Below are 25,559 nucleotides of genomic sequence, written 5' to 3' on the forward strand. Positions count from 1 at the left end.
CTTGATCCCAGCTACACTTCATATATACGACTAGTATTACCGGTACTACCGGTACGCAACGGACGTGCAGTGCTACCTTTCAACATGCCTAGTTTCCAGCGGCTTCGTTGCTGACCCGATCGTTCTCGTCGTCCATCATCGCAGTGGGGCAGGAAGGAATAAAACGTACTTTAACGCACGTTTTAACGCACGTTAAAGAGCCCGTTACACCTCTCTGCCCGTTCGTGGACGGTCCGCGGAACACAATGGCTCTTGCAATTTGTATGCGCTGATATTTTCGGGGTTCGAATAATATTACTGCAGCCGCCTGGTTTATGCCCACGCTGGAGTGGTCCATAGAAATTAAAAAACAAATTAATTCGCCGATCCCGGCTGGAGCGTTCAGTTCCGAATTTCACGAGCACGATGGCCGACCAGTCGGACAAGTTGCTCGCGATGCGGATCGTCCTCGAGGTCGATGGCATGATGTGCATGAAGAACTGCGGGACGACGGTCCAGAACGCGCTCCGGAGCGTCGACGGCGTCGAGGCCGCGGTCGTCGACTACAACGAGCACATTGCGGTGGTCACGATGGCACCGAATGGGTCGCCCGACAACCTCGTCGAGATGCTAGACATGGTGGGCTTTGAAGCTGTGCTCCGCGACGAGACGCCGCTGCCACGCAACGTCATCCGCCTTGGCATCGACGGGATGATGTGCATGAAGAACTGCGGCACGACGGTCCAGAATGCTCTGTCGGCGACCATTGGCGTCGAGTCGGCGGTCGTCGACTACCCGAAAGCCATGGCCACGATCACGCTGTATCCCGATCACATGGACCACGTGACGGTGCAAGATCTCATTGACGAAGTCGAGTGCGTCGGCTTTGACGCGTACCCGTTCAACCACGGCGAGCGCTGCCGGCGACTTCTCGCGGCCAAGGCCAAGGCCGCCGCTTCACACGCCGTCGAGGACGTCTCCGTACCGATCATTGAAAGCGACTCATCCCACCCGCACGCGATCTTCTCGATTGAAGGCATGAGCTGCGCGGCGTGCGTCAAGGGCATCGAAGGTGCGCTGCGTCATGAAGCGGGGATCATCGACATTCGCGTCGGGCTCATCTCGGCCAAGGCCGAGGTCGTCTTTGACCGCAGCATCATCACGGACGAGCGGACGACAATTGGCAGCTTTATCCGCGACGCGGGCTACACGCCGACGTACATCAACACGCTGGACGCAGACGACGACTCGATGTCGTTTAAGTACGCTGTCGCTGGCGTCACGGGCGCGTCCGACGCTATCAAGATCGAGTCGTCCATCAAAGCGCTCGTCGGCGTCGTGAGCGCCACTGTCGATATCGAGCAGCAGGTCGCGACTGTGCATTTGCAGCAGATGGCGGCGACAGGCCCCCGCGACGTTCTCGACGCGATCACCAAGTCTGGGTTTGCGGCGACGATCCAGACGCAGTCGTCGGCGCCGAGCGGCGTCTCGGAAGACCAAACGTGGCTGCGACTGCTCTTGATCTGCCTCGTGTTCTCGGGTCCGGCGATGGTTGTGCACATGGTCCTCGGCAACATCCCGTCGTGCCGCATGTGGCTCATGCAACCGGTCGTGAACGGCCTTACGCGCATGTGCCTCATCATGTTTCTGCTGGCGACGCCGGTGCAGTTTGGCATTGGCGCGCGCTTCTACAAGGCCGCGTACAAGGGCTTGCGTCACGGCATGATGGGCATGGACTTTCTCATCGTCGTCGGCACGACCGCCTCGTACCTCTACAGCTTTGTGTCGATGGTCGGCTGCACGCTCTTGCCGAATTACCGCGGCCACTACTTTTTCGAGTCGTCGACGATGCTCATTTCGTTCATTACCATTGGCAAGTACCTCGAGTCGCGCGCCAAGAAGGACACGGCGACGTCGCTGAGCACGCTACTGAGCCTCCAGGCGAAGACGGCCGTGCTCATCACACCCGAGCATGGCGACGTGTCGATCCCGATTGAGCTCGTCCAGCGCGGCGACCGCCTCCGGCTCTTGCCCGGCGCCCGCGTGCCGACCGACGGTGTCGTGCGCGACGGCCACGGCTTCTGCGACGAGTCGATGCTCACGGGCGAGTCGATGCCGGTCGCAAAAGCGTCGGGCGACGCGGTCTTTGGCTCGACCATCAACCAAGCCGGCATTTTGGTGATCGAGTCCAACTGCGTTGGCGGTCAAAACACTCTGTCGCAGATTTGCGCGCTCATTGAAAACGCGCAGTTGGACAAGGCGCCGATCCAAGCGGTCGCCGACAAGTTTGCGGCTCGCTTTGCACCGACTGTCATGTGCATTGCGGCAATTACGTTTCTCGGCTGGTACACGAGTCTCTCGATGGACTGGGTCGCTACCGCCGACCGCGACGCGCTGCACTTGGCTGACGGCGACCACAGCGACGACCTCTTTGTGTCGATTCTTTTCTGCATTTCGACGGTCGTCATCTCGTGTCCGTGCGCCCTCGGCCTCGCGACGCCGACGGCCGTCTCGGTCGGCACGGGCGTCGGCTCCAAGTACGGCGTGCTCATCAAGGGCGGGCGCGCGCTCGAGACGGCCCACGCCGTCGATACGATCGTCTTTGACAAGACGGGCACGCTCACCGAGGGCCGACCGGTCGTGACAGACATCACTGTGCCCAAAGACGCCAACATCTCGGCCACCGACGTCTTGTACTATGCGGCGTGCGTCGAGATGCAGTCGGAGCATGTGCTCGGGAAGGCCATCGTCGTCGAGGCTACCGAGGCGCACAAGATGGCGCTCAAGGAGCCGTCGGCGTTCCACGTCGTGCCCGGTCGCGGCCTCCAAGCGCTCGTCCCGTCGCTCCAGTCGCCGCACAAAGCGATTGAAGTCGCGATTGGCAACCCCGAGTGGATGGAAGAACGCAACATTTCGCTGCCGGCGGTCCTTGAAGCCGACATGCACCGTCTCGAAAACGAAGGCAAGACAGTCGTCTGCGTCGCGCTCGACAGCGTGTTTGCGGGCACGATTGCTATGGCCGACATCGCGCGCCCCGAAGCCGCGGCGACCATCCAGCATCTCAAGCGCATGGGCCTCGACATTTGGCTCGTCACGGGCGACAACCTCCGGACAGCGACCGCCGTCGCCAGCGCGCTCGGTATCAACCACGTCAAGGCAATTGCGCTGCCCGGCCAAAAGGTCGAGCAGATCAAGCGGCTTCAGGCGACGACCAACCCGCTCACAAACAAGAAGCGCGTCGTGGCCATGGTGGGCGACGGCATCAATGACGCGCCGGCGCTGGCGCAGGCCGATGTCGGGCTTGCGATTGGCGCGGGCACGGAGATTGCGCTGGCGCAGGCCGACATGGTGCTCATCAAGTCGCACCTCGCCGACGTCATCACGGCGCTCGACCTCTCGCGCAAAACGTTTTGGCGCATCAAGTTTAACCTCTTTGCCTCGGTCATTTACAACCTCGTGTCGATCCCGCTCGCGGCCGGCGTCTTTCTGCGCTTCTTCCACCACCCGCTGCCGCCGGCCTGCGCCGGCATCATGATGGCCCTCTCGTCCATCTCGGTGATTGTCTCGTCGCTCCACCTCAAGCTGTACAAGCCACCGACATGGAATATGACGTCTGCAAAGGACGGCCTCCTCAAGCCCATGGGCTTGGCATCGACGACGCACAAGGTCGTGCTCGAGAAGCCACGCCGACGGTCGCCAAGCTACGAGCGCGTGAGCGTCCAAGACATGGTCTAAGTTCATATTGCGAAGTAGCCGAGCGTAGGTATTACTATAATTATTAACAGAATGCTTGACAATTCCAATGACCTTGACGGCAACAGCAACACGGCGACCGGGATGGCGCGTGCAGAGCGGCGAAGTCCCTCACGTCGAGCGATGCATGCTGTCTGTCTATCGATGGTATCGATGGGCTCCAAGCAGTCTCTTTGTGACCAACAAACGCGTGGGCAGGCGGCGACGGACGACCAATGAATGAACGACTGCCGGAGGAAGTGTCGTGGCACGCCTGCAACTGCAGGACTAAGAACACGAGGGTGATACCAAGGAAGATGGATCTTGTATATTGCGCAGGCAGCTACTCGGACGTCGTGACGCAACCACATACCGCGCGCCGAGGCGCCTGCCCGCAAGATGCCACAAAGCTTAGTTGCCAGCCTTCTTCTCTTCCTTGAGAATCTTGCAGCGCTTCTTCCACCTACGCCCACGTCAGCGAGGCCGTAGTATCGCAAATACGTACTCGTCGTATTGGCACTTTTCGTACGCGTGCCGCAAGTCCTGGCACTGCCACGGCTTGAAGCCCGTGTCGCGCCGGCACTCGTTGAGCGGGATGAGGATGCCCGCGCACTGGTCGCGGTAGGCCAGCGGCACGCGGTGGTCATGCATCGCCTGGCGCGTCGCGATGGTAGACGCTACATGGGCCATGAGCTTCGGCGTCAACTCGGTCGCATGTACCTTCTTCGTCGTGGTGTCCGTGGGCCATCCTGCTCGCCTGCCGTCCAATTGCACTCCAACTTTGAGGCCACACAACCGTCGGATTTATATTCTTCGACCGAATCCATACAAATACCAAGTACAAGGACGTCGCGGTGATTTATTCATTTTCAGAGGGAATAAATACCCTCAGAAGACATAGTGCACATTGCATCACAAGTGGCAGGGTGGACTGCTTGACTGCTCATGCGAGCGCCAAGGTAGCAGCATGCGCTGGGTCTATGCAACTTGGCGACCTCTTGCCTCGTTGGCTGCATGCACGTCTGCAAGTGACGGGTCGTAGCTACTAACAGCAGAGAGATCGAGAGATTGGCATCTCTCGGCCAACCCCAGGGGGCCAACCTCGGACTACCGGGACATCTTGTTCTCGAATCTACGATCTCGCCACGAGAAGAAGTGAGCGCGCACCCAATCCGACCTGGATCAGATCGGCGCTACACTTCATCCTCTGCGGCGTACGACTAATGGCCGCTGGTTTGCACGACCTATTGGCTGCCTTTTCTGCCAGCACGCGCGCATCGAAGGTCGCCGAGTGCGTGGACCAAATGATAGCCGTGTGGACGCATCGTAGTACGTGGCAAAGCTGGACGACATACGAGGTACTGGAGAGATCTGTCCGGGGATGCCCTCGGTTTCGTCAACAGCCGCTTGCAGTCCATGGCAACGTCAGCAGTTTCGGCTCCCCCGGGGCCCATAAAATGACACTAGGCGCGTCACACTTGGGCATCACCCATGTTTTGGACCGATTCAGCCAATCGGAAGCAAGGTGATGCCCGGTGTCGAGTGTTCTGGTGGGTCCCCGCACATGGTATCGGGGCACGGTGGGGGGCCCACAAGATATCGAGTGGCAGCTTTTGGTTGCAGTTATCCACTTTGCAATTTGCCTTCGCCTAAGAACTCATGGCTTCGCTTTCCGCCGACGCGCTCAGCACGCTGTGCTTGAACGAGATCTCGACGTGGAACGTCCAGGAGGAGGCGAGTGACCTCATGATCCCGATCATCGGCAACCTCTACCGCCGCAACAACGTGGTCGTCACGCTCTTTGGCAAGGGCCTCGTGCACCAAAACTCGATCGACATCATCAAGACGCACTCGTTCGTGTGCAAGCACATTGGCAAGGAAATGCACCCCGCGGATACGCTCCCGGTGCTCCAGGTCGTTGAGGAAATCAACAAGCTCAGCGCCATGCGCCTCGACCTCGGCCGCACGTACCTCCTCGTGTGCGGTGAGACCAAGTCCAAGAAGCCGACGCGCGACGACATTACGCGCGTGCTCCGGTCGCTCATCCTGCGCCAAGTCTCGCCCAAGAAGCCGCTCACGCTTGAGAAGCCCACCGACATTGTGCTCTACGGTTTCGGTCGTATTGGCCGTCTTCTCGCCCGCCTCTTGATTGAGAAGAGCGGGTCTGGCGCCAAGATGATGCTGCGCGGCATCGTCGTGCGCAAGGGCTCCAAGGAGGACCTCCAGAAGCGCGCGTCGCTCCTCCGCCGCGACTCGGTCCACGGCGCGTTCCACGGCACGATCTCGTTCAACGAAGACGCCAACGCGTTCATTGCCAACGGCAACGTCATCCAAGTCATCTACTCGGACGGCCCCGACAAGTGCGACTACACCAAGTACGGCATTTCGGACGCCGTCGTGATCGACAACACGGGCATTTGGCGCGACGAGGCCGGTCTCTCGCGCCACTTGCAGTCGCCGGGTGTCGCCAAGGTCGTGCTCACGGCGCCGCCGAAAGGCAACGTCAAGACGATCGTCGCCGGCGTCAACGACAGCGAAATCACGGCCGAGAACAAGATCTACAGCTGCGCATCGTGCACGACGAACGCTATTGCGCCGCTCCTCTTTGCGCTCGACGCCAAGTACGGCATTGACGAAGGCCACATTGAGACGGTCCACTCGTTCACGAACGATCAAAACTTGATCGACAACTACCACCCGAAGGAGCGCCGCGGCCGGTCGGCGGTCATGAACATGGTCATCACCGAGACGGGGGCCGGCGCGGCGGTTGAGAAGTGCCTCCCGCACCTCAAGGGCAAGCTCACGGCCAACTCGATCCGCGTCCCGACGCCGGACGTCAGCCTCGCGATCATGTCGCTGCACGTCAAGCAGGAAGGCCTCACGGCCGAGGCCGTCAACACGTACTGCGCCAAGCTGAGCCTCAACTCGCCGCTCCAGCACCAAATTGAGTTTATCAACTCGAACGAAGCCGCTTCGTCCGACTTTGTGGGCTACCGCGCCGCGGGTATCGTCGACGGCCAGGCCACGATCGTCCGCAACAAGAAGATTGTGCTCTACGTCTGGTACGACAACGAGTTTGGCTACTCGTGCCAGGTCATGCGCGTCGTCCAGCGCCTCTGCGGCATTTCCCTCACCAAGTTTCCGGACCAGTCGCACGTCGATATCATCGATTCGGCCCTTGACTTTCAGTAATTCCTCAACACTTCTTTGTATCTGTTTGTCGTATTCTGTTGCGTCCGCGTGCCACGTCATGAGTACCTGCGACGAGGCGCGCGTGGCTATGCTACGGCGTCCGTGCTCGGGTCCACGGGATTAGGTGGCGGCGGGGGGTGGTCTTGAGGCCACTTGATGCGTACGTCTTCAGCGGTCATGCCGGCGCTCTCCGCATGCTGCAAACAGATCTGCCACCGGCGGCGCGAGTCGATCTCTTGAGCTGTCATTTCAAGTCGCGCGGTCCAGATCGGCAGCTCGTGCCGGCTGTAGTCCTCTTGGAGACCCATGGCTTGGCGCTCGACGCCTTCCATGGCGCGTCGCACGCGCAGCTGCAGTGCGCGCTTCTCCTTGAGCGCGATGCGGTTTGCAGCTTGGAGTGCCGCGTGGTCGGCCGCTCGCTGCGCCGCGGATGGGAATTCGTCCACCATAAACCCTTGCGCGGCGATAAACGACTGGATCGCGAGGCCGGGGCGCTGCCGCCGAAGCACGAGGTACGCGTCGCCGTCGTACGTCGCCACCGGTTCGTAGATGGTCGCGGTGGACGACAGCACTTGGTGCACGAGCCGGATTTGGTCGAGCGACTCGGGCGCCGAGACGAGCCGCGTCGACGGGAGTCCCGCGACAGCTTTTTGCGCGTCGTGGCAACGTTGCGTGCGCTCGAGCGCTTGCTGCGCCGAGAGGCCATAGAGGCGGCCGAGGAGGAGCGCGGCGACCATGCCGGCGCGGCCCCGTCCTTGGCGGCTAAAGATATACAGATTTTCACCATCTACAATAAGATCTCGTTTGTGAATGTGCCACGTCATGAGTCCGACCTCGAAGACACGTTTCGAGTTGGTTGAGGATTTCAAGCAACTCGGCCTCGGGCGTGGCCGAGTGCGGCGGCAGTGGACACCGCAGAATGCGTATCGGCTGCAGTCGGGCTTTGTTGGCCAACGCCGTATTCAAGTTGGCGTCGGCGGCCGACTTTTTCTTGAGTAGCAAATCCCGGACAAAATCCTCGGTGCTCGGGTCCCTCTCGGCCTGGTCATCGTGTCGGTTGGATAGAAGACATTGGCGTGACTACCTGCTGCAGGCTCTTGGCAGCACTTGTCGCGTACTTTTGCGCAGCCACCACCGCGCGATCGAGCTCTGCGTTGAGCTTGGCGTGCCGCTCCAGCAGCTGCGTCTCGAAGCCAAACGGCCCGTCGGGTGTTGCTGCGGGTAGCACTGGCGGGTCGAGTCCCGCTTCGAATGCCCGGAGCTCGTCGAACGCCATCAAGCTCACAAACGTGCCAATCTGCTCGAGGAGAATGCACGTGAGCGCGTCCGTGCGCGACGCCACGCGCTCGGTCGCCTTGCGCTTCTTGTCCGGGAACGCGACGCCGTGGGGGTACTCGCCAATCAAAATACGGTCTACAAAGAGATGATGTCCATTGAAAGACAGACAAGTTGTCCTTAGAACGATACCGCGGACGATCCAGAACGACACGGACGTCGGGCCTGCGTGGTTGAGCCGAAATTGCTTGTACTTGGCAATGTCTTCGACGCCCAAGCTCCCGTCGCTCTTCATGGACGCATACGCTTTCGGTAACTTGAGAAGCCGAATGCCAAGCCCAGGGTGCCACGCCGCATCGATGGGTGCCATCGGACTTCTTGCCTGCGAGTGTACGCGTCGTCATACAGGATAGGCAGGAGAAGGAGTTGATGCACCTTGATTTCGTCACTGCATCTCTTCCACGTGGCAACGCCGTAGCGCCGCAGCCGCCGCAGCGTCTTGGCCCAAATGACGTCCATCATACCGACGGCCGCCTGCTTGTTCTGGAAACGCTGCAGCGCCTCGAGAGCGCTCAGCCCACTACATTCGCAGCGTCCTGCGATGCTACAAGACGATGTTCGAACCTGGAGCGAGATTGCTTGAGCCGCTCTTCGCGGCGGCGCTGCCATTGCCGGCGCACCCAACGCTGGAGCACGATCACCGTGGCGTTCCGACGCGCTTGTCGGTCTCGCTCCCGGCCCTACGCATCCTTACGTCTTAGCGCGCTGTTGCGCAAGCGCAGCTCGTACTGCAGCAACAAACGAGCGCCACGACGTCCACGCATACCCAACGTAGAGATCCACCATGTGTCGGATGACGTTGTCCAAGTACCGTCTCGCAACGTCGGCGGGGCGCTCGAGGCAGCTTGCCGCGCAAAGGACGAGGCGTGCGCGCGTCGCCGGTGGGTATGGCGCGTCCGTCTCGGTCTCGGTCTCGTCGCCGTCGAGGTTGGTGCCGCTGATGAGCGCGGCAAGGAACCGTTCGTGGGCTAAGTGCTGCAGCGTCACGCCGCCCGCGTCGGTATCAACAAGCGCGAGGATCTCGTCGAGCACTGCCTCGGTCGGAAAGGCCTTTTGGTCGCGCAGACGCCGGAGCCGACCGGCGTACTTTTCCCGGCGCCACAGCTTCCGCGCCGTCTTCTCGGCAAGGACGGCGATGCGGTACGCGTGGTAGAGACTCACATGCGTCGAAATCGGCACTGGCCAGAACGCCTGGCCATGGAACGTGAGCGACGCGAGGTAGCATTGGTTGGGCAGTGGCACGACGCCGCGCAGCCAGAGCACACGCACAAACTGCCCGTTGCAAGGACCCATGCGCGGCTGGTCGCGTGTCTGCGTGAGCGCGAGACCAAAGAGAAGCCCGCGCCCGAGGTCGGTATCGCGAAAGACCACGTGCTGACCAAACGTGAAGCAATGCGGCTCGAGCTTGGCGATGGCCGGCGGCGGCAACCGCCGGGCGATCTTGGGCAAATCGTCGCGGGTCGGTGCCACGTACCCGACGTCGCCGACGCGCACGTGCCGAATCGCATGCGTCGACAAGGCAGGAATCTACGTGCAGTCGTGACGCCGCTCTCTTCGCAGCATGTATGCACATACCAAGTGGATGGCATCGGTGCAGTTGAAGCATAACGTTTGGTGGCAGTCGTCGCAGTGATACCGCGCGGCGCGCTTGGCGCACTCGTCACATGTCAGCCCTGCGTTGACAGCTGCGTCATCGTCGTCGTCGTCGGGCGCACGCCAGTTGTAGTTCGCCGCGAACGGATCATCGTCGCCTCCTGTCTCGTCGCCCGACGCCATCGCAAAAAGCCGATCTCTCGGATATCCGGGCATGCGTTACATGGCTGTGCTAGGACTTGACCATGATAGCCGCGCCTTGCGTAAGCAAGGAGGGCGGGAGAGGCGACGTGGGACAGTCGCCGCAGTGATGTCGCCGTGGACATCAACAGCAGCTGCGTCATGACAGCGCCACCGTGATGCGTGGACACGAATGATTGTCTTTGCAGCCGCGTCCATGCACGTTTCTCCGCACGTGGCCAAGCCGCCGGTCGCCGCCGCCACGAGGGCCAGCTTGCAGCGGCCACCCGATGCGTGACACAATGATCGTGCGCGACCTCGCGGGTTGCGACACGGATGATGCGGGCATGTGAACTGCGTCAACAACGACCGTGTGCGGTAATACATATACACAGAGAAGAATCAAACGCGCTGGTTCGTTGACGTTCATTTTCATTTTCACTTTGGCACCCATGCGCTACCACCACACTCTCCATCGCCTTCCGACGAATTACGAAGACAGCGCGCATGGACCGCGCGCGTCGACGAGCCCGCTGAAGCGCTACGATGCTAGACCATCCGAAGCGCATCTCCTCCAGCGGTCGCCGTCCATGGGCGAGACGGTCATGACCAAGTCGTATGCATTTGTGCTCGAGACGTTCGCTGTCGTGTCGGTCGAGCTGCTCAAGCACATGGCGCTGCGACTCGCACTCGCCTCCGCCGCGCTCGTGCTCCTCGTGTGTCTCCGCGCCGCGTCCATTCTGTGAGCGCAGACGTCCATCTTGGCCGATCGAAGGCTCTCGCGTCCCTTGGACTTTGCTTTATTTATCTCAATTTCATGCACTCGGTATCTTGTCTCTCGACTTGGCAGTGAGATTCTCGACTCTGAGATGCTCAGTTGTGAGATTCATAGATCTAAGATGCCGTAACATAGATCTGAGAGGCTCAGGTCTGAGAGGCACTGATCTGAGAGGCTCAGATCTGAGAGGCACACCTCAGATGTTTCGCCAAGGCTGAGCGACAGGATATCGAAGGGTGAAGAGGCCGGTCCAGCTCCAGAATAGAGCCATGCATCCAAGCACACCAGCAAGCTGTGGCATAGTACGAGAAGACGGACAGGCCACAGGATTGCATTTCGATAATTCGGTTATAAAATGTCCCGCTACGTACCACGCCGTCGCCGCCGCAGTGATTGTGATGTGAGTTGTGTGAGTTGTGTGAGTTGTGTGAGTTGTGTGTACATGTGTATTCTTCTTGGTCGTCTACCCCCGGTGGGCAAACTGCATCTTGCTCTGCTCGTGCTCGTCGCGGTGGAGGTAAAAGCCAGGGCCGGCGCCATACGGCGCGCCTTGGTTGACAATCGCGGGGTCTTGAAAGCCGGCCGCAAACCCACTCGCCGACTCGAACGCGCCCTGCGACGACCAGAACGGCGTCGACTCTTGCGGCCGCAAATCTTGGTTCCACGCCGTGCCACCGCCCATCATGTTGGGCTCTGCAAACCGGTGCGGGTCTGAGCCGTAGCTAATGTTGACGTTCGGCAGCATCTGCTGCAAAAACGCCAGGCCGGACGCGTCGGCGGCCGGCGCCATGTGCAGATACTCGGCCGGCGGCGGCGGCTGATGATGCGCAAACCCAAATGGCGTCGGCGGCGGCGCCTGCGACTCAAAACCAAACGGGCTGTACTCGCCAGGGCCGTCCTTGTTGGCAAACGAAAAGCGCGACGCGCGGCCGTTCGGGCCCGACCCAATGCCTTGCGGCACGAGCGGTTTGGCGCTCAATTTGACGCCGAGGAGCCCGGCGAGCGCTTCCGACGACTCGTTGCGCGGCGTAAAGGCCGCGTCGACTGCCGAAAACTCAAACGGGGCGTCCGGGCGCGGCGGCGGCGCGTCAAATGTCCACGCCGAGACGTGGTTCGGCGACGGCGCCGGTGCGGGCTCGGGCGGCGGCTGCACCGTGTTGCGGTGGATACCGCCGTCAAAACCCATGCCAAAGGGGCTAAAGACGTGCTGGATGGGGCGCGACGGCGTCTCCGGCGGCGGCTGCATGCGCGGAAACGGCTGGCTCCACAGCGGCGTCGCGTCGGGCGGCGGGCTTTGCTGCCGAGGATGTGTGTTGACATACAGCGCCGGCTTTGACGCTTCCTTGGCCGGCGACGCGCTCGACGACGACGACGCCGACGAAGCAGAGAGCGGGGACGCGCTGGGCGGCGCGTCCAATGTGCTGGGGGGCGACCGGTGCTTCGTGGCGGATTGTTCGTCCTTGGGCGACATCGTGGACGACGCCGACGACGGGGCCCGGGTCGGTGACTTGCGCTCGTCGGGTGTCTGTGATCTTAACTTATAGATGGCGGCGGCGCTCTGGGCCTTTCGCTGTGCGTCCGTAGGCGCCACCTTGTCGAGCGCACCGCCGGGCTGCAGCATGGACAACGTCGGGAAGGCGGTGCCCCGCCGATCGTCGTAGCCAGTGAGGTCTCGAAAGCATCCTTTGCCCGCTACAAAGTCTATAGAGCATCGTCAGCGATTCGAATCGTCTGCGAGGAGGACGACGTACCCGTGGCCATTTCTTCCTTTGTAAAGCTGTCGTCCGTCTCGCCGAGCTCGTGCAAGTACAAGCACTCGGGGTTGTTGCAGCTGAGGTTGCGCAGAAAAAAGTTGCAGTACTTGGTCGTGCCAAACGACGCCCTGTACCAGCGTTGCATGCCACTACACCGTCGGCGACTTGGACGTACCGGAGGAGGCTGCCGTCCAGAATGTACCCGTCAATGAGATCGATGCAGTTTTGCGCGTCGGGCTTGTTGGCAAACGTTATGTAGGCGCTCGCCGTCGCGTTGTTGCGGTCCGTGCTCAGGTGCGATTTGTTGACGACCGCCTTGACGATGCGCCCATACTGCCCAAAACACTCTTGCGATCGCAGCATCTACAGCATGCATGAGCACCAATGATGCAAGCCTCCGAGATGCGTACGTCGTCGTCGGCGTAATGCACGGGCAGCCCAATAACGTAGACGAGGTTGCGCTGCATGACGCGCACGTTCGTGAGGTTTCTCCGGTTCACGGGCTGCGCTTTCGGCACGACCGTCGCCTTCTTCTCAATCTTTTCCTTTTGTTTTCGCTGCTTGGTTCGCCGCGCCACACTGCAAGGTCGCGTTAGTCGTTGCCGTCGAGTCGCAGACGTACTCTTCTCGGTCAATGGTCGTGTTCTTCTTCGAGAGCTCCGTGTACGGTGCTCGGCACGCCGGGCACAGGCCATTGTACTCGTTCTTAATTTGATGCCAGCACCATAGACACACCTGCACAACCATGATGACCGACGTCGTGGCGCCGGCGTGGCGACGCCTACCTGGTACCCGCATGCACATGCGTTGAAGGTCTTGTCCGTGAGGTCGAGCTCCTCCATGCAGAGGGGGCAGCAGTCGGCTTCTTCCTCGGCCATCGCGTCGTCTGAAAAAAGGCAAAACTGGCCCCTCCTCCGTCACTGACTTTTCGTGACCATTGGCCAGAAGCGATTGCACGTAATGGTTTCGAAATCGGGTCGGTGGTCCAAACCTCCATTATTTTATATATGCGCACAACGCATGTTCTTCGCCGCGCGACCACGCGACCTTTTCTGCCTACGTCAACCTGTGAGAACACATAGATGCGCGGTCATGCCGAACAATATTTTTGCCAGGGACCCCCCACCCGGCGCGAGATGGACGCCAACGGACCAACGCCAACTTGTTCTCGTGATGGACTAATCGACGCAGCAACTAACTAACTAAGATTGAAGCGTCGTCAGGTATGGAAGCAGGTAGTTGAATTAAATGCTCCTCGTGCATGAGACCATTCTGAAAGGTTGGCGCATGTCCCCCATCCTCGGAAGCCGTGCGTGCACCAAAGTCGAAGAAGTAGAACAAGAAGAAGCGCGAACGAACGTTAACAGTAAGAAAACCTTGGCCAACCGACGAACGGACGTTGTGCTGTCTTCTGCGGCCTTTGGAATCGCCGCCAACGCGATGGGTCAATGAAACCGAGTCAATGACAGGCGCTCGCAGTAATACCTGTCGGTGGTAACCACGGAAGCTGTTGCCTATTGATCTCGTTTGAAACTTGAAGGCAAGCCATAGACTTACGACTGCACGGAGAAAAATTCAAGTTGACCAGTGATGTCAATCGTTCAAGGGCTGCCTGGGACTCTTCAAGCTGCACCTCTTAACCAGCGAGGCAGCGTTTTGGTCATCTGTGTTGATCTCAAAGCCTTTTGTGTGCCTGTACACATGTACCTTGATGACGCGGGAGTGAGATTTGTGGGATTGTACACTCTAAAAAACGACGGCGGTGATATCGAGGTCACAAGAAAGTGAACGTGTATCTGGCAGCCCCTGGCAGTAGTATGATGGACTTGCTGGTGATTGACAAAGGACTCGGGGTATCGATGCAGTGTGGTGTAGCGCGTCTCTGCAGACCACCTTAGCTTTATGCAAGAACATGTCGTTCTACGAGTTGCCGAAGCGCTGTAGATGCTTTCGATACCGCCTCTCCATCTCCATAGTACCTATCTTCCTAGCAGCATACATCGCTCTGCGTGCTTTTCAGGCTGGTCGACCTTCAAATTTGCGATCTTTGCCCGAACGGGCCAATCAGAATGCAGCACCTGGATGGTGCTAATTCAGCCAATCAGCGATTGCCACCAAAAATGAAACCTCTGACAATGCATATTTGCAGGAATGTAATACGAGGGGCGGGCCTGGGGCCGGGACAGTCATTTTGGGATGTTGACCAAGTTCGAGTCCAAGAGCAACCGGGTGAAGGGCCTGTGCTTCCACCCGTCGCGCCCGTGGGTGCTCACGTCGCTCCATAATGGCGTCATCCAGCTGTGGGACTTCCGCATGGGTACGCTCATCGACCGCTTCGACGAGCATGATGGGCCAGTTCGCTCGGTGGACTTCCACAAGAGCCAGCCGCTCTTCGTCTCGGGCGGCGACGACTACAAGATCAAGGTCTGGGACTACAAGCTGCGCCGCTGCCTCTTCACGCTGCTCGGACACCTCGACTATATCCGCACGGTGCAGTTTCACCACGAGTACCCGTGGATCGTGTCGTGCTCGGACGACCAAACCATTCGCATCTGGAACTGGCAGTCGCGTTCGTGCGTCTCAGTCTTGACGGGCCACAACCACTACGTCATGAGCTGCATGTTCCACCCGAAGGAAGACCTCATTGTGTCGGCGTCGCTCGATCAAACGGTATCGCATGGCATCGTCATGACGACATCTCACTCGACCATGCTGTAGGTACGCGTCTGGGACACGACGGGCCTCCGCAAAAAGACGGTGCGTGGTGCGCCGTCGACGATGGAAGACTCGCTGCCGCCGGGTGTCGGCGGCCGCTCGGGTGCCGACCTCTTTGGCGCGAGTGACGCTGTCGTCAAGTACGTCCTTGAAGGCCACGACCGTGGTGTCAACTGGGCAAGCTTCCACCCGACGCTGCCGCTCATCGTGTCGGGCTCGGACGACCGGCAGGTGAAGCTCTGGCGCATGAACGACACCAAGGCATGGGAGGTTGACACGATGCGCGGACACACCAACAACGTGTCGTGCGTCATCTTCCACCCGCGCCATGAGCTCATCATCTCCAACTCGGAAGACCGCAGCATTCGCGTCTGGGACATCGCAAAGCGCATGGGTCTGCAGACGTTCCGTCGCGAGAACGATCGGTTCTGGATGCTGCAGGCGCACCCGACGCAAAACCTACTCGCCGCCGGCCACGACTCGGGCATGATCGTCTTCAAGCTCGAGCGCGAGCGTCCGGCCCTCGACTTTGTCGACGGCGGCGTGCTCTACGTCAAGGACCGCTACGTGCGTCGGTACAAGTTTGTCGATGGCAGCGACAACCCGGTCGCGACGCTTCGTCGGTCGGGCTCGGGGCTGCAGATGGGCCAGCAGCCGCGCTACATGCACTACAACCCGTTTGACCCGCCGAACGCGGCGTCCAACTCGGTGCTTCTCTGCAGCGACGCCGAGGGCGGGTCGTACGACCTCGTGACGTTTACGCCGTCGAACAACGACGTGTCCGACTCGTCGCGCGGCACGGCGCTCTTTGCGGTCTTTGTCGCCCGCCAGCGCTTTGCCGTGCTTGACAAGTCGCGCCACCTCGTCATCAAAAACATGCAGAACGAAATCGTCAAGAAGATTACGCCGCCCGCGGGCACGACCGACGGCCTCTTCCCCGGCGGCACTGTCGGCCGCGTCCTGCTCCGCATCGACGACAAGATGGTGCTCTACGACACGGACAGCCGCCGCGTGCTCGCGGATTTGGTCGCGCCGCGCGTCAAGTATGTCATCTGGTCGCCCAACGGCGAGTACGTGGCGCTCTTGAGCAAGCACTCGGTGTACATTGCGGACAAGAGCTTCAAGCACCTCTGCACCGTGACGGAGCTCGTCAAGGTCAAGAGTGGCGTCTGGGGCAGCGACGTGTTTGTCTACACGACGCAAAACCACATCAAGTACGCGCTCCCGAACGGCGACTCGGGTCTCATCCGGTCGCTCGACGTGCCGGTCTACCTCACGCGCCTCGAAGACTCGAAGCTCTACTGCCTCGACCGCGACGCCAAGATGCGCATCCTCTCGATCGACCTCACCGAGTGCGAGTTCAAGCTCGCGCTCGCGGCCAAGCAGTTTACGACCGTCATGCGCATGGTCAAGCACTCGCGCCTCTGTGGCCAGGCCATCATTACGTATCTGACGCAGAAAGGGTACCCGGAAGTCGCGTTGCACTTTGTCAACGACGAGAAGACGCGCTTCAAGCTTGCGATCTCGTGTGGCAACTTGGAGGTCGCGCTCAACTCGGCGTACGAGCTCGACGATGCCAACTGCTGGCACCAGCTCGGTGTCGAGGCGCTGCGCCAGGGCAACATCTCGGTCGTCGAGATGGCGTACCAGCGCACAAAGAACTTTGAACGCCTCTCGTTCCTGTACCTCATCACGGGCAACCGCGAGAAGCTCAAGAAGATGCTCAAGATTGCCGGCCTTCGCAACGACATCATGTCGCGCTTCCACAACGCCTTGTACCTTGGCGACGTGCCCGAGCGCATTGACGCGCTCGAAGCCGCGGGCCAGCACGCGCTTGCGCTCCTCACGGCCGCGACGCACGGCCTCGAGGACCACGTCGCGCGTCTGATTGGGCATTTCGAGGCCAACGACCCGAGCTTTGACGTGCAAGCGTTCCTGTCGCGCGAAGTGCGACCGGACGCGGCGCTCTTCTTGCCGCCGTTTGCGGTCTCGCAGCTGCAGAATGAAAACTGGCCGCTCGTCGAACTCAACGAGCCGACGATGGCCGACCACGCGGTCGCCGCCGACCAGCAAGCGAGCCAGACGCCGGCGTTTGACTTGGGCGACGAGGCCCCGCGGCGCAGCATCGAGGCGACACGCAAGCAGAGCGACGACTTTATGGTTGACGCGGACGCGGGGGCGTGGGGCGACGAAGACGACGGGCTCTTCAGCGACAATGAGGAGCGTCTCTCGCTTGACGACTTTCAAGATGCGGTGCCGTCGACCGACTCCTTTGTCGCCGCACCGACCGCCGGCACGCCCGTCCCGACGCAGTGGACCCGCGCGTCGTCGATTGCGGCCGAGCACGTGGCCGCCGGGTCGTTTGACACGGCGATGCAGCTGCTCCACCGGCAGATTGGCGTTGTCAACTTTGCGCCGTTGCAGCCGCTCTTTATGAGCCTGTACGCGGGCGCGTCGGGCGTCGTGCCGACGCAGGCGTCGTCGGCGTCGCTCAAGACGTACTTGCAGCGGTCGGCGGCGCACGAACCGGCGATCACAACGTCCGTGCACCACCTCGTGGGCTTGCTCAAGGAGGCGTACCGTGCGTTCAGCGGCGCCAAGTTTGACGACGTTGAGAGCGCGTGCCGGTCGATTCTGCACCACATTCCGCTGTTGTCGGTCGACAACAAGGACCAGGCGGCGCAGGTCAAGGAGCTTGCGGTCATTTGCCGCGAGTATGTGGTCGCGTGCCGTCTCCGCGCGGCGCTGACGAGCGTGCCGTTGGAAGCCGACCCGAAGCGCAACATTGAGCTCAGCGCGTACTGGACGCACTGCCGCCTCCAGCCGTCGCACATGATGCTGACGCTCAAGAGCGCGATGACGAACGCGTACAAGTGCAACAACTACATTACGGCCGCGTCGTTTTGCCGCCGCCTGCTCGAAATCCCCGAAGTCAACACGGAGAAGAACATCAAGCTCGCGCAAACCGCCAAGAAGGTGCTGCAAAAGGCCGAGAAGGAAGCCCGCAATGAACACCAAGTCGACTACAGCGACGCGCGCGGCTTTGCCCTCTGCGCGCGGACGCTCACGCCGCTCTACAACGGGGACGGCGTCAAGTGCCCGTACTGCGCGTCGTCGTATGTGGCCGAGTGCGCTGGCAGCCTCTGCGACGTCTGCCAGCTCTCCAAGATTGGCGAAGAGACGCTCGGCCTCGTCGTCGCCAAGTAAACAACCTCGTCGTTATGGCGGCGACGTCAACGTACATGCATTTCTCTGCCCTTGTTCATTGTTGGTGCAGCATCATCGCCCTTGGAATCGAGGCGGATGGACATTGATGGAAAGAACTAGCATATTTGGACGTTTCAGGTAGGAGACCCCATGGCAGCTGGACCACCATGGGGCTGGCATGCACTGCTCTTGCTGCTGCTGCTGGCGCCGATGGCGATGGCGTGCGAGGAGGTCTCGGAGATTCGCGTCGTGCTCGAGACGGCCGAGTCGCTCGGCGCGCTCTTGAGCGAGAAGCTCCGCATTCTGTCGTTTGTGCAGGACGATCAGGGCCGCGGCCGACCTCTCGAAGCCACGGGCCTCGTCGAGGTCTGCTTGGCAGTTGCAAGCGCCATAGCGACGCACGTACGTAGGTGGGCGACACGCTCGTAAGCGTCAACGGCGTCGGCGTGACAGGCCTTTCACGTGCGATCACGCAGCTGCAGACCGCCGAGGTGCCCCGCACACTGCTGTTTCGCGCCGCGACACCGCGCTGCGTGCTCGACGCGGCGCCACTCGACGACACGACCGTCGTATGCACATGTCCTTAGTCGATACGAGCATGAGTTGTACCAACTAGCGGGTCGTCAACGGCGGGTGGACCGAGACGTTCTTCGCCCTCAAGTCCGAGTTTGGCGACTGGCCGCAGTGCTTCGCGCATCCGCTCACGGTCGCGCAGCCAATCGATGCGTGTTCGCCGCTGCGCAACAACGTCTCGGAGCACTACGTCATCGCGCAAAGCTCGCATTTGTGCTCGCCGCACCAGCAAGCCATCGTGGTCGGCCGCGCGGGTGGCCGCGGCGTCCTCCTCGCGCAGTACGCGGAGAAAAAGCCCGAGGCCGTGCGACTGCCGCCGCAGTACACCGGCACGATTCGAACACCTGTCATCATGGTCTCGCACGCCTCAGGTTCGATCGTCTCGTATTACCCATGCGTCATGCATATTGCAGGTCAAAAGATGGCGAGCATGGTCCTCTCCAGCCCCAAGCCGCCCCTGATCTCACTCCTCGTGTCGCCGCAATGCAAGGACACGACGGCAACCGCCACAACGCTGGCATCCACCGTGCAAGACGCGCTGGCGACCGCGACCGCTGGCAACCTCATCGCCCTCGCGCACGGACAGCTCCACGCGTACCCGGTAGCGCCCAGCGACTTGATGGGCTCACAGACACACGGTGTCGTCGTTGCCATGTAGTACCTCAAGGGGGCGGCGAGCCCGCGCCTCGGTCTTGGCCGCTTCAAGGTCCTGTTCGCCATACACGACCTCTGCAGCGACGCGGTTATGCGGTATGTCAAGGGCGCGTTCGTCGTGGCGCCCATCACCACAGGCTGTTCGCAGCAGCGCCAAGTACGTTCTTATTTGGCGATGCAGATCGTAGTCGTCTGCGTAGGTCCAGTCCGTCGCGGCCAGCAAGGCGCTCGGGGTGGTCTTTTCCGCCACGAGTCCATCGCAGATTCTGCACCGCGTGGCCCTCGACGTGGCGAGCGAGACGGCGCCACTCGCGCTCCCGACCGTGTACGTTTCGGCCGCGACAAACCAAGCACTCAGGTAGTTCGGGCTGCGCCCGTCCGCTGCTGACCGTTTTGCGCTAGCTCCTTCGCCGAAACGGGCGACGTGTACATTGAGTTTGAGCCCACGAGTACGTACTGTTCTCTGCAAGGATCTTCCTCGGCGGTTGCAGCCATCTTCTCTCTGCGTAGATACCCATGAACACCACTTTGAAGAGCTGCTGGCGCTCTCAGACATGGCGCAGTGGCCGGCGTCGGCGCAAGGACGTCATGTGCTCTACCACCGCGTCCGGCGCGCGCTCGCGATCGACACCAATGGCGCCGACAAGGTCGCAGCCCTCGACGCCCTCTACATGCAGGCGGGTCACTTCCATGCGTCTTCGTAGCTTGTTCGAAAAACGAAGATTCGACGTTTTCTAGTATACTTTGCTCAAGATCCAAAAATCAGCAACTTCAACAAGTTCATTTTGCATCTTGCTCGGTGGGTTCTCCGTGGGCTATGGCGCCACACCTCGCTCCGTCGCCCACGAATGCGGCCGCCACGGACGGCTACATTGAGCACGACCGGACACCGGCGCGAAAGCTGTCGTGGCGAACGATCAAGGTGCGGCAGCTGCTCCAGACGCTCAAGTCCAAGGCCGGGCGCTCGTTCCAGCAGCACGCATCGCCGAACGGCAGTCCCCACGACGGCGTCGAGTATGCGCTTCTTGCGGACGACGATTTGTGAGATGCGGTGAGTGTAACTAATGTATGAAGAATGAAAACTGTGACGTTAGGAAAGTGAAATGGTGTGGTCGGATGCGGTGATTACGCCTTCTTGGTCGCGCAGAGGATGTAGTTGATGTCGGTGCAGCGCTCGTTGAGGCGCCAGCCCGTGACGAACGGGTCCCCGACAATGCCCGAGACATTCTCGACACGCATGCCATTCTAGCAATGTGCTCAAGAAATGCAGCTCGACAAACCACGTGCGTACCTGCTCGAGCGCCGCCGTCAGCTCGTGCGTCTGCACATACTTGGACCACTCGTGCGTGCCTACATGTCCATACATGAGAAGGGATGTCGACAGGAGCAGCGGCGTACCCGGCGGGACGAGGCGGAGGACGTGTTCGACGGCAAGGATCGTCGTCAAGTACGAAAGCGCGGTCCGGCTGATCGTCGACATGAAGAGCACACCGTTGGGCTACATGCGAGAGACTTGGTTGACTTGTGTCGTTGAAAAGTGGAAGCGTACCTCGACGAGCTGCGTGAGCTGCTGGATGAACGCAGGAACGTCGTCGACGTGCTCGACGACTTCGAGCGCGCACACAATCTCAAAGGTTTCCTTCTGCTGCACGAGCGCATCGGCCGTCGAGCAAATGTAGCGGTTGCACGCGGTTTCGTGGTCGCCGAGCGCGTGCGCGGTCGCGGCCTCAATGTTGGCCTGGCCTGGGTCGACGCCCGTGACGTCGGCACCGAGGCGGGCCAGCGCTTCCGAGAGGATACCGCCGCCGCAGCCAACATCCAGAACGCGGCGGCCCTTTAGCGGCCATGCCGACTGCGCATCGAGCGGCGCCTTCTTGAAGTGCGCAATCGCTTGCTCGCGGATGTACTTGACGCGGATCGGGTTGAGCTGATGCAGGAGGCCTACGCCCGTGTTGCTCTCGGGCTTCCACCAGTCGCTAGACGCAGCCGAGTTGTGTGCATGAGCAGCCTCTTCCTAGCATCATCCGCTACCTCGCAGCGCGGGTGAACTTGCTCACTTCGGCCTTGTTGACGGTCGAGAAGCGGCGCATGACGACGAAAGCGTTCGCTGGAACTCGGCCACTCTTAGATTCGCTGGAATTAGCGTATGACACACTATTGACGTTTCATATGAAATATGCATATAGTGTTCCATAAAAATGAAGAGTGTTGATCAAGATACACATCACACCGTGCATGACAAGGAGCGTGCGTCCGAACCAGCACTTGATCTTGGTCATAGTACACTACGAGTATACTGTAGACAAGCGAATTGTTGGTAGTACAGCGAGTTGCAACCTTCCTGTACTGGCATCGGAATCGAGAAAAAGGGAGCCTCGAATTTGAGGTTGAGATTTGCTTTGTTGGATTGAGGTTGCCCTCCCAAAACTGTCAACGAAAATACTGTTAATCTGGAAATGTCTATGCTAAGCATAGTTGACCAGCTACACGATAGGCAAGATGCCGTCACATGTCTCGCTCTCCATGTCCGATATCGCAAGGTGCGACGAAGAGCTCAACAATATGGCGTTCGACAACAGAGACGACGAGCACATGGAGCCGCCAAACCAAGGCTCCGCGTGCGAGATAGATTGGCGGTGACCCGACAAATGATCCGCGTCAAAAAGCAATAAGTAAAAGTTATGACTTCACTAACAATGAACAAAGGTTGATAATGTACGACAAAAACGTTGAACCGCAAAGGCTATTGGGCACTGAGTTTGTCAACAATGGTCAAAAGCAACCGCTGGTTCTGAGCCACCTGCTCAGCTAACACGCTCGCCAGCTTGCGGTCGACCCCGAGACGCTCGCGCTCAAAGGCTAGTCGCTCCCGGTCGAGCTCGAGACGCAGTCGTGCTTGGTCGCGATCAAACGACAAACGATCCCGCGCTAGAGCAAGCGTCGCCTCAGCACACACCGCGTCCTGGGCGTGGTTCTCGCACAGTGTGCGTGCGAGCAACGCCGTGAGAGAATTGTCCTCGGCTTCGAGCGCCGCCGCCTTGCGCTTCTCGGGGCGAGCGGTTTGTGACCGAGGACTCGAGCCACTGTGTAGCTCTGGTGAACAGGGCTCGGATGTCATCGCAGCCTCGTCGACTACAGATGGCTCATCGGCAATGGAGGGTTTTTCGACAGTAGGTGGCTCGTCGTTAAGTGATGAGACCTCGATGGCGCGAACGGTGACGCCGGACGCCGTCGCCAGCTCGATCAAGCCCGCATTCTCGTCTTCGACTTCAGCTTCTGCCCGCGTCTCGTCGCCCTCGGACGGTCCCTGCATTTGAAGTCGAATGTCAGTCAAAAGAACCTCGCGCTCGGCAAACTCAGCGGGCGTGCCCAGCTTGCGCAGCCGCTGCATGTCGTTGGCGCAAAACTTGACGAGAAGCGTCTCGAAGCGCGACTTGAGTGCGGCGCCCGTCTTGCCTTTGAGCTTAAAGTCGGGCGACTGGGCGACGTCCTCGGCCACGCGCTCCCACGTCGCCATGACGCTGCCATGCGCCGCTTCCCACGGACACCAGCGCAGGACATGACGCAGCATCGCGACGTCGTCGGAGCAGGCAAACTTGCCCTTGTTGCTCGTTAGGATGTAGGCTCGCGTAAGCTCCTTGGGCGTCGCTGTCAAGAACGACGTGGCCTCGGGCGACGCGGATGGTTGACCGTCCATTGTTGAGATTCAGTGCACAGGTTTTGGAGAAATGCAGTATTGCTTTTGAGAGGAACGACGAGCCAATCTGAACCTGAAAATTCGAATGCACGCACTCGCTTTTCTCGAATTGAACCAATTATATGCTCGCAATGGAGCCCATTTTGGCCAATCCAGTGTGACAAGATCCACAGCAGCAGTTTCAGTTCATAGACGAAGCGGCGATGGCGAAGAAGAAGAAGGGCAAGAAGGGCAAGAAGGTCCATCGCATGGAAGCATCACCGAGGTAGACGTCATGCATACCGTGTAGGAAGAGGAAGCGCCGCCGGAAGAGCCGTCGGGTACGCATAGGATGGGCCGAGAGCCATGGTTCCACTCTGCTGTGTGTAGAGTATGACACGATGGACGTCGAGATGCTCAAGGAGGTCACGCAAATGCTTCGCCAGCAGCTCGACAAGTCGCAGGTCGACCGCAACTACGTCCAGCACGAGCGGGTAAGCCATCCGCCATCTTCTGTGGGCGCATGGCTGCATGGCTGCATGCGGAATGCGGAATTAGGATACGATTCAGTCGTTCTACGACATTACGAAGCGAGAAGTCGAGACTCATGACATGGAGATCATGGCCAAGGACCGCGAGATGGAGATGATGGAGGACAACCACCGCGTCGAGGTCCGTGTGTACATCCAGAAGGTCAAGCACCTTGAGTACGAGCACAAGAACAACCTAAAGCGCGTCAAGACGGACGGCGGCTCGCATATCGACGAAGAGAAGGACATGCACGTGCACCGCGAGCACAAGCTCAAGGGCGCGAAACAAGCGCTCAAGCTCGAGCTCAAGGAGCGCGAGCTCTCGAACGAAGACGAGATCGAGCAGATGAAGCAGTCGCACGAGAAGAACATGCTCAAGCTCCGCGAGCAGTTTGAGAAGAACAACGCGGCGCTCGAAGACCGCCTGAAAGAACGGCTTGCGCAGCTGCAGGAAGACCTCGAGCTCCGGCGCAAGGTCGACATCCACGAGATCGAAGAGCGCAAGAACCTGCACATCAACGACCTCATGAAGAACCACGAGCGCGCGTTCACGCAGATGAAGAATTACTACAACGACATTACCAAGGACAATTTGCGCTTAATCGAGTCCCTCAAGAAAGAGATCGCTGAGATGAAGAAGAAGGCCGCGGCCAACACGAAGCTCATGCACGACATCTCGCACGAAAACAAGCGGCTGTCCGAGCCTTTGGCCGCCGCGATCCAAGAGGTCGAGCGGCTCAAGCACGAGCTCAAGGACGAGCAAAAGGACAAACTCTCGCTCCGAAACGCCAAAGCGCGGCTTGTGCTTCTTGGGAAGCAACGCGTGCAGCTGAAGAAGGAGCACCAGGAGCTCCTTCAAGCGTACAAGATGCTCGAAGCGAGCCGCAACGCCCTCTACGACAGCTTTGAGCACACAATCCACACGGTGCAGACCAAGGGCGAGTACAAGAACCTCGTCTTGGAGCAGCGCTTGAGCTCGTTCAGCGAGCAGCACAACAAGAAACAAGCACAACTGGACGAGGTGCGACGACGCATCGAGATATGTGGGACGAACACGATTGGTAGATCCTGCAAGCCGCACACCTCGAGCCAGGCGAAGTGCGTCGCGTCACCGAGAAGCTCGATACGATGCTCTCGACCAAAAACTCCAAAGTGCGCGATCTGCAGTACCAAGTCGCCAAGGCGAGCAAGGCGTACAACGACGCGCTGCGGACGTACGAAGGCAAGATGTCGGACCTCGGTATCCCTGACGAAGACATTCGTACGCTCGGGTTCAACCCGCTCTTGACGACTACGAGCGTCGGGCCTGCTGGCTTGGTGGCCAAATAAGCGAATTCCAAGCATTTCTCTGTACAATCGTCCTTGCAGAACCACCCATTGTTGATCACGTCAGGCATATCCTGCGTGCGCTAAGCCATGACGGCACTTGCATCGAATATGAGTCATCCGTGGCGCTCCGATGGAGATTGGTTTTCGCATCTCGTCCTAGGAAGCGAGTAGACAGCGAAAAGAAAAATGTTTTGAAGTGGTTTGGTTGAGACGCTCTCCTACACACGCAGTGTGTGTGGAAGTGTTCCGTCCCATACTGGCGTTGCAATTCGACAGACATGGAATCTCCTCTACGGAGCGCCTCACATCGCTTCAATACCGAGTGGCCCCAC

At 60.0% G+C, this 25,559-nt stretch overlaps 11 protein-coding genes across 12 annotated transcripts; 6 read left to right on the forward strand and 5 right to left on the reverse strand.

Moving 5' to 3' along the window:
- Window positions 1–368: 368 nt before the first annotated feature.
- On the forward strand, window positions 369–3,782 carry SDRG_06588 (hypothetical protein). The gene has a single exon (XM_008612376.1). The coding sequence runs from the start codon at window positions 406–408 to the stop codon at window positions 3,712–3,714; it is 3,309 nt and encodes a 1,102-aa protein (XP_008610598.1). The 5' UTR covers window positions 369–405; the 3' UTR covers window positions 3,715–3,782.
- A 232-nt stretch (window positions 3,783–4,014) lies between these two features.
- On the reverse strand, window positions 4,015–4,526 carry SDRG_06589 (NADH dehydrogenase (ubiquinone) 1 beta subcomplex 7). Its single transcript, XM_008612377.1, has 3 exons — window positions 4,432–4,526; window positions 4,217–4,388; window positions 4,015–4,174 (listed from the first exon to the last, which is right to left on the reverse strand). The coding sequence occupies exons 1-3, from the start codon at window positions 4,457–4,459 to the stop codon at window positions 4,123–4,125; spliced, it is 252 nt and encodes an 83-aa protein (XP_008610599.1). The 5' UTR covers window positions 4,460–4,526; the 3' UTR covers window positions 4,015–4,122.
- A 761-nt stretch (window positions 4,527–5,287) lies between these two features.
- SDRG_06590 (glyceraldehyde 3-phosphate dehydrogenase) lies at window positions 5,288–6,936 on the forward strand. Its single transcript, XM_008612378.1, has one exon. The coding sequence runs from the start codon at window positions 5,371–5,373 to the stop codon at window positions 6,901–6,903; it is 1,533 nt and encodes a 510-aa protein (XP_008610600.1). The 5' UTR covers window positions 5,288–5,370; the 3' UTR covers window positions 6,904–6,936.
- A 53-nt stretch (window positions 6,937–6,989) lies between these two features.
- On the reverse strand, window positions 6,990–10,047 carry SDRG_06591 (hypothetical protein; the record flags this gene model as incomplete). The annotated part of the gene is made up of 8 exons (XM_008612379.1): window positions 6,990–7,690; window positions 7,737–7,944; window positions 7,988–8,316; window positions 8,371–8,560; window positions 8,614–8,758; window positions 8,803–8,918; window positions 8,968–9,765; window positions 9,814–10,047. The coding sequence occupies 8 exons, from the start codon at window positions 10,045–10,047 to the stop codon at window positions 6,990–6,992; spliced, it is 2,721 nt and encodes a 906-aa protein (XP_008610601.1).
- A 27-nt stretch (window positions 10,048–10,074) lies between these two features.
- SDRG_06592 (hypothetical protein) lies at window positions 10,075–10,938 on the forward strand. Its single transcript, XM_008612380.1, has one exon. It carries the CDS (start codon window positions 10,464–10,466, stop codon window positions 10,755–10,757), a length of 294 nt encoding a protein of 97 aa, XP_008610602.1. The 5' UTR covers window positions 10,075–10,463; the 3' UTR covers window positions 10,758–10,938.
- A 165-nt stretch (window positions 10,939–11,103) lies between these two features.
- SDRG_06593 (hypothetical protein) lies at window positions 11,104–13,495 on the reverse strand. The gene is made up of 6 exons (XM_008612381.1): window positions 13,329–13,495; window positions 13,166–13,278; window positions 12,954–13,122; window positions 12,719–12,906; window positions 12,541–12,671; window positions 11,104–12,490 (listed from the first exon to the last, which is right to left on the reverse strand). The coding sequence occupies exons 1-6, from the start codon at window positions 13,419–13,421 to the stop codon at window positions 11,253–11,255; spliced, it is 1,932 nt and encodes a 643-aa protein (XP_008610603.1). The 5' UTR covers window positions 13,422–13,495; the 3' UTR covers window positions 11,104–11,252.
- Window positions 13,496–14,739: 1,244 nt separating this feature from the next.
- Window positions 14,740–18,593, forward strand: SDRG_06594 (coatomer protein complex, subunit alpha (xenin); the record flags this gene model as incomplete). The annotated part of the gene is made up of 2 exons (XM_008612382.1): window positions 14,740–15,213; window positions 15,262–18,593. The coding sequence occupies 2 exons, from the start codon at window positions 14,740–14,742 to the stop codon at window positions 18,463–18,465; spliced, it is 3,678 nt and encodes a 1,225-aa protein (XP_008610604.1). The 3' UTR covers window positions 18,466–18,593.
- A 3-nt stretch (window positions 18,594–18,596) lies between these two features.
- On the forward strand, window positions 18,597–20,796 carry SDRG_06595. 2 transcript variants are annotated; one of them, XM_008612383.1, is made up of 8 exons: window positions 18,597–18,831; window positions 18,876–19,034; window positions 19,082–19,409; window positions 19,452–19,639; window positions 19,697–19,849; window positions 19,893–20,050; window positions 20,095–20,141; window positions 20,203–20,796. In XM_008612383.1, exons 1-8 carry the CDS (start codon window positions 18,616–18,618, stop codon window positions 20,394–20,396), a joined length of 1,443 nt encoding a protein of 480 aa, XP_008610605.1. In that variant the 5' UTR covers window positions 18,597–18,615; the 3' UTR covers window positions 20,397–20,796. The 2 variants fall into 2 exon arrangements, with proteins under 2 accessions (XP_008610605.1, XP_008610606.1); XM_008612384.1 differs by having other exon boundaries at window positions 19,697–19,788; window positions 20,095–20,796.
- Window positions 20,758–21,827, reverse strand: SDRG_06596 (3-demethylubiquinone-9 3-O-methyltransferase). The gene is made up of 5 exons (XM_008612385.1): window positions 21,724–21,827; window positions 21,242–21,668; window positions 21,091–21,190; window positions 20,984–21,042; window positions 20,758–20,937 (listed from the first exon to the last, which is right to left on the reverse strand). The coding sequence occupies exons 1-5, from the start codon at window positions 21,780–21,782 to the stop codon at window positions 20,818–20,820; spliced, it is 765 nt and encodes a 254-aa protein (XP_008610607.1). The 5' UTR covers window positions 21,783–21,827; the 3' UTR covers window positions 20,758–20,817.
- A 516-nt stretch (window positions 21,828–22,343) lies between these two features.
- Window positions 22,344–23,456, reverse strand: SDRG_06597 (hypothetical protein). Its single transcript, XM_008612386.1, has one exon. It carries the CDS (start codon window positions 23,387–23,389, stop codon window positions 22,436–22,438), a length of 954 nt encoding a protein of 317 aa, XP_008610608.1. The 5' UTR covers window positions 23,390–23,456; the 3' UTR covers window positions 22,344–22,435.
- A 91-nt stretch (window positions 23,457–23,547) lies between these two features.
- On the forward strand, window positions 23,548–25,358 carry SDRG_06598 (hypothetical protein). The gene is made up of 5 exons (XM_008612387.1): window positions 23,548–23,628; window positions 23,679–23,709; window positions 23,759–23,862; window positions 23,927–24,919; window positions 24,964–25,358. The coding sequence occupies exons 1-5, from the start codon at window positions 23,593–23,595 to the stop codon at window positions 25,225–25,227; spliced, it is 1,428 nt and encodes a 475-aa protein (XP_008610609.1). The 5' UTR covers window positions 23,548–23,592; the 3' UTR covers window positions 25,228–25,358.
- The last annotated feature ends 201 nt before the right edge of the window (window positions 25,359–25,559 follow it).

This window comes from Saprolegnia diclina (assembly GCF_000281045.1).
Source record: "Saprolegnia diclina VS20 unplaced genomic scaffold supercont1.18, whole genome shotgun sequence".
NCBI lineage: Eukaryota > Oomycota > Saprolegniomycetes > Saprolegniales > Saprolegniaceae > Saprolegnia > Saprolegnia diclina.